The following is a 6,250-nucleotide window of genomic DNA, read 5'->3' as shown; positions in this document are numbered from 1 at the left end:
GTGATGAAAAAACCTAAAAAAAAAAAAAAAAAAAAAAAACAACAAACAACACACACCCTGAAACACAGATCTTTACTGTGAAGAGCTGCCTCAAAGCTCAGGGTTTCAACCTCCTTATTCCCAGTCACGGCAGCAGACTGTAGCAATCCCCCTGGCAATTTTTAAGGAGAGGAGCAGTATCATACAACCTTCAGCATGTTTGCTGACGACACCCAGCTGTGTGGTGCGGTGACACGCTGGAGGGAAGGGATGCCATCCAGAGGGACCTGGACATGCTGCAGAGGTGGGACCATGCCAACCTCATGGAGTTCAACAAGGCCAAGGGCAAGGTCTCTGCTCTGGTGAGACCCCACCTGGAGTGCTGCGTCCAGCTGTGGAGCCCTCAACATCAGAAGGATATTGACCACTTGGAGCGAGTCCAGAGGAGGCCACGAAGATGATCAGAGGGCTGGAGCACCTCTGCTATCATGAAAGGCTGAGAAAGTTGTGGTGTTCAGCCTGGAGAAGCGAAGGCTCCAGGGAGACTTTACAGCACCTTCCAGTGCCTGAAGGGGGCTACAAGGAAGCTGGGTTTTTTTTACAAAGCTGGGCCCTTTTTACAAGGGCCTGTAGTGACAGGACAAGGGGTAACGGGTTTAAACTGAAAGTGAGGAGATTTAGATTAGATATCACAAAGAAATTCTTCACAGAGAGGGTAGTGAGGCACTGGGACAGGTTGCCCAGAGAAGCTGTGGATGCCCCATCCCTGGAAGTCTTCAAGGCCAGGCTGGATGAGGCTTGGAGCAACCTGGTCTAGTGGAAGGTGTCCCTGCCCAGGGCAGGGGGGTTGGAACTGGATGGGTTTTAAGGTCCCTTCCAACCCAAACTGTTCTGTGATTCTATAAATGGTGATACATCCTTATCACAGTCAGGAAAACTAAAGCAGTACAGATGACAGGAATTGTCCAGGACCCATAACATGAATGGAACAGGACTCAGTTCTCCCAGTTCCAACACAACGTATCAGTCACAGTTTCAGTGTCACAGAGAATATCTTCGATGAACAGCGCTGCCACCATGGAGTCTGCGCTACAACTAACCTCTTGTAAGACTGTACTCAGAGGAGGGAAATCCTCTAGCTGCCTTGCTACTTGTCCAGATGAGACTAAGCACCCTTGCCTTAAAACACAGCAGTGCACTGGCAGATTCAGTTTCACACCCAAAAAAGCTAGCATAGCCTGATTTCCTTCACTCTTCCCTTTACCATCTGTTCTTGCAGCGATATCTGAAAACCCTGGGCGCTGGAATCATTCAGGCCTTATTTTGTGCTTAACTCTAATTAGAAATACACCCTCACAGCTAACAAGCAGCACCTCGGTTTTAAATACCTTCCTTCCCCCAGGCAGAGCTTGGGCAACCCGACGCAGCTCTCTGATGTTTTGCCATCACCCTGGGCAAATCCCCAATTTATTGGAAAGCCATCACTTTGGTAAAGAAAAAACCAAAACACGGACACCTTGATAAAATCCTTCATTTCAAAAGGGAGCTTCTTGCAGGAGTTTAGGATCTCTGCAGTCTCCACCTTCACTTCAATATCCCCTGTTGGCATTTTCTGGAGCAAAAAGGCAAGGAAAAAGCTAGATTAAAAATTTAAGGAAAACAATTGGGCAAAGGTGTTTCACAGATGGTCAGGGAGGGAAAAGAAACCCATGTGATTATCCTCCCTGCCTTCTGTGCTGGTCTGAACTGGGATAGTTTAGTTAATTTTCCTCACAGTAGCTGGTACGAGGCTGTTTTGGATTTGTGCTGAGAAGAATATTGATAACACTGGTGGTTTTAGTTGTTGCTATGCAACGTTTATACCAAGTCAAGGACTTTCCAGTTTCTGCCCCTGCACCCACGTACCCAGCTCCTGCTCTACAAGAAGCTGGGAGGGAGTTAATTTTCCTCACAGTAGCTGGTACGAGGCTGTTTTGGATTTGTGCTGAGAAGAATATTGATAACACTGGTGGTTTTAGTTGTTGCTATGCAACGTTTATACCAAGTCAAGGACTTTCCAGTTTCTGCCCCTGCACCCACGTACCCAGCTCCTGCTCTACAAGAAGCTGGGAGGGGACACAGCCAGGACAGCTGACCCAAACTCAACCAAGGGGTATTTCACGCCATCGAACGTCACACTCGGTGTGTAAGCTGGGGGCATTGGCTGGGAGGGAGATCACCGCTTAGGAACTGATTGAGTGTTGATTGGTTGGTGGTGAGCAGTTGTATCATTCTGTCTTCCTCCCCTTTTTCCTTTTTTTATTATATATTATCATCAGTAGTAGCAATATTTCCATTACATATTATTAGTATTGATATTATTACTACATTTTTTTAAGTTTCAATTATTACTGATCTTATCTCAACCCACAAGTTCTCTTACATGTTATCACAATAGATACCGCAGGTTTTTCCTCTGATTTTCCCCCTCATCCCACTGAGGGAAGGGAGATGTGAGCAAGCGGCGGTGCGGTACTTGGCTGCTTACTGGAGCTAAACCATGACACCTTCTAACACAGGGTAACTCAGAGACCTTCCCTCAGGGAGAGATTTATCCTAGATTTCCCTCCTGCTCAGAAAAACACAAGTCACCTCACCAAAGAGGGCACGTTCTTTCCCAGTAGCATACTGATCTCTACAAGAAATAACTACTCCTCCTTCAAGGAGATGCTGAGCGTGGGGGAAGCGTCAGGCACAGACCCAGGGCACACGCATTTGGACACAAAACTGGTTCCATCAGCTTCAAAGACACCACGCAGTATACGTTTTAGCGTGCATTAGCTGCATCGCCGTCAGTCCTCCATACAAGTCAGATAAGGCAGCTTGTGAGGAACTTTCCCAGGACTCCCAGTCCTGAACGCCAGTGCTCAGAACTAGTCATCTTCTCAGAGCCCCAGGGAGAACAGACGCTTCCCCCACTCAGCGCTGCGCCACATCAAAGTTCATTTGATCCTACAGAACTTCTTTCTGCCTCCCAGGGGAAAGTACACCCAACCTTCCAAGAAAAACGACACACGATTAAAAAGTAAGAGCACTGCTTGAAGGCTGCATTCTTCATGGACGGTCAGAGCACAAGAGTTACAGCCATAAATCCAGGTTCTCTTTTTAGGCCTTGTCAGTGATGGGATACGCACCACCCTGACAGATCAATCTACGGATGATTATAATGAGAGCCGAGGAATGCAGAACATTAAAATAAAGCATTCAACCTCTGTTTCCTATACAGTGAGAACAGCAAAGTCTGTTCCGAGCGAGAAACAGGTCATCACATGCTGCAGAACGTGTGATGACAAGGCTTGTTTTCGAGAAAAATAGGTTCTCAAACACACTCTGAAAGCCCAAAAAAGCTAGCCATTATCCTGGCTGGAACACAATTTAATCTGAGGGTGTTCGATGTGCTCTGAGCGACTCTTAAGTTACATGGCACAGCAGTTATTTCACCTCACGTTATCCGAGAAGAGGCCATCACACACCCAGAACCCACAGCAAAGTATTCAGTGCTCTTTTCCACAAGGAATAAAATCCCTGAGAAACCCCAGCATCCTCACCGGATTCTCCTGCCCCGGAGGACGAGGAATCACAATTCCAGTCACTCGCACAACAGACTCCACCGGGGCGTCAGACAAGAGCTTCTTCACGTGGGAATGTGCCTGCCAGAAGATGACAAGGTCTCACAGAAACTCAAAGGACGGGACAAAGGGCCTCATTTCGTAATGGTCCGTTTGAACCCGGCTTCACTCCCCATAAGCCAGAGGAAACAGCATTAATGTTTCTGTTTCGGTGTCAGACCAGGGCTCTCGCAACGCTCAAGTCTCCTGTGAGTCAGAGCATGGACAAGTGCCTCCTTCTGCCCTCCATGTCAGCCGGACCCCAGCTTCCAACAGGAAGGAAAACCAAGACGAGACGCTGGTATTTTGGTAACGCTTACCTCATCCTGCGGAATGATGATCTGGGTCAGTCCCTGGAAATCCCTCAAAACCAGAAAGAGGCCTTTTCTGATCCATGAAAAACACAACAGGAAGAAGGTTTTATCCCAAGATTTCAGCAGCCTTCTGCTTTTTAAGCCAAAGCACATGGCAGCTGGCTACTTTCTGTGCCTTGCGACTACTCTCAAAGCACTTCCAAGTAACATATGAACGGATACTCTTCCCACATCGGAATGTAATCCGAACAATTTGTTTCAGATTTTGCCCAGACACACAACATGCAAACAACCAGGAAAGGCAGAATTTTAATTTGAATATTAATCCACGTAGAGCAGGGATTCTGAAAACGTGCAATTTCCCACCGGGAAACATGTTTAGGTGAGTAATAAAACTAAAGTTTGCAGGGATACTTAAGAAATAAAAATCCAGTCACAAAACAAGAACAACACTGGCCCCATAAAACGTTTCACACAAACATTACACGCTCCTAGACCCAGAATCACAGATCTTGATCTCTTCAGCTGCAGCAGAGACAGCTACCATCATACTTAACCCATCAAGAAGCTGTCAACCCAGGACCGAGCTATTTCGCAGCACTGTCTGTGCCGTGTGCAGACATGTTTTTTACCCTATATTTACAAAATGTACACCACCATTAGAACTGATTATCTCACACCGCCTCTAGCAAACTGTTGGAATTAACATTTCCTCCTCTGCTTACTACCTTTTCTTAATATTTCTTTTTAAAGCAAGGCCTGCATACTGGAAAATGGCATCACTGCAGCTGAAAGGAAACAGCATTGTTGGTTTAAAGGCACTATAAGACATTTTCTCAAGGCTGTCAGAATTGTTATTAATATGCTATTAGTCGTTTTCCCTCTTATACAAGGGCAATAATATTTAACTGCTTTGAGGATCAATTAACATTTGTATGAAACTCTCAAATTTTAAATACTGATCTGGCACAGTTCTCAGCTGTTCTACTCACTTCAGGAGTGACAACTCCAGGGTATGAAAAGACAACCTGAAGCATAAGAAAAAGTGTTTGAATCCAGGCCTAGAAGATAGACTGGATCAGGCAAATAAGCATCTCCATTTTGACCCTGGTTTGCATTTACCTTTGATACTGAATCCATCCATAGAGCGTGACCTCTTGTCCCACGTGAGCGGAGCGCAGCTCTCCACAAGTGTTGGTCCGAGTGACAAAGCTATTGAAGTCTTGAACAGAAACAGTAAATTCTTTTGTGGCTTTTGCAGGCAAACAAAACCAGCTGCAGAGCGCCCCCCAAAACCAACATAATTCAGGCACATACAAAAGGAGTTACTCTGTATTATCCCCACTAGAGCTGCCGTAAGACATTAGGTCATAAATATGAAATGTGAAATATGAAATGTGAAATATAAATATGATGTGAAATTATTCTAAACAAGCTGTCAAGAGGAATTATTTCTACGCCTCAGTCAAATTTTCATACAGAAATCTGAACAGTCTTGCTGCAAACTGTCGCCCTGAAAATTTCCAGGGTGAGAGAAGGGAAAGGTGCCAATCAGTCCTGCGGCACACAGCCAATTCCACATTCAAATCTAGAAGATGCAGCAGAAAGGAGGTTACACAAGACAAGACTGAAACATACCGACACCCTCCGCTTGGGCGTTAAATTAAACCTTTTCCTGCCTACAACTACTGGTAAAAAGCCTGAAGCATGAGTAAAGGAGACTCTCTATGTACCCCAGCATGCTCAGCATCGTGGCTTATAAAGGCAAGCTCACCGTTTACAGAACGTGCTGGAATTTCAGCTTGCAGGAAACTTGGAGGATGCTGTAACCTAGACAATCTATACGTACATGTGTAATTATATGAAGTAGTCTCCCTTGCCAACTTCATCAGGGCCTAAAGGCTGCAACATAGAGCGCAAGAAGGTTTGTCTTCATGTTAAGGATTTACCTACCCCTGTTATTCATAGATTGTGTAGAAGAAAGAGGGGAAAAGAGCAAAATAAAAGCTTAAGGGGAAAAAAAGTAAGTTAAACAAGTTGGTTTTAATATATTTTGAATCACAATTTACTGTGAGGTGCCAAAAAGTCAGGGAAAAATATAATTTGTAGAGGACGTATTAAAAAAAAAGAAAACGATGCGAAGAAAACAATCTACGCTGAGCCTGCTGCCGGCTGCCTGCAGAGACCGCCCTGACCGGGGTGCCGGGCAGAGAAAGCCCGGCCGCAGCGCGGAAGGGGCGGTGGGTTAACGCAAACGCTCCTGTCTCACCTGGAGCCGGCGGTGCCAGGGCAGGGGCCGCCTGCTGCAGA

At 45.8% G+C, this 6,250-nt stretch overlaps 1 protein-coding gene across 1 annotated transcript in view; it reads right to left on the bottom strand.

Moving 5' to 3' along the window:
• The window catches only part of DARS2 (aspartyl-tRNA synthetase 2, mitochondrial), a gene marked incomplete at its 5' end in the record, with an annotated part of 15,400 nt that extends 10,208 nt beyond the window's left edge, over positions 1–5,192 (bottom strand). The window contains 4 exons of the mRNA XM_010160666.1: positions 1,496–1,591; positions 3,567–3,668; positions 3,947–4,013; positions 5,063–5,192. Of these exons, the coding sequence (XP_010158968.1) occupies positions 1,496–1,591; positions 3,567–3,668; positions 3,947–4,013; positions 5,063–5,192 (395 nt within the window). The remainder of the gene's footprint in view (positions 1–1,495; positions 1,592–3,566; positions 3,669–3,946; positions 4,014–5,062) is intronic.
• Positions 5,193–6,250: the final 1,058 nt, after the last annotated feature.

The sequence above is a fragment of the Eurypyga helias genome, unplaced genomic scaffold, assembly GCF_000690775.1.
Source record: "Eurypyga helias isolate BGI_N326 unplaced genomic scaffold, ASM69077v1 scaffold11021, whole genome shotgun sequence".
NCBI lineage: Eukaryota > Metazoa > Chordata > Aves > Eurypygiformes > Eurypygidae > Eurypyga > Eurypyga helias.
This window is presented reverse-complemented; position numbering and strand designations above follow the sequence as displayed.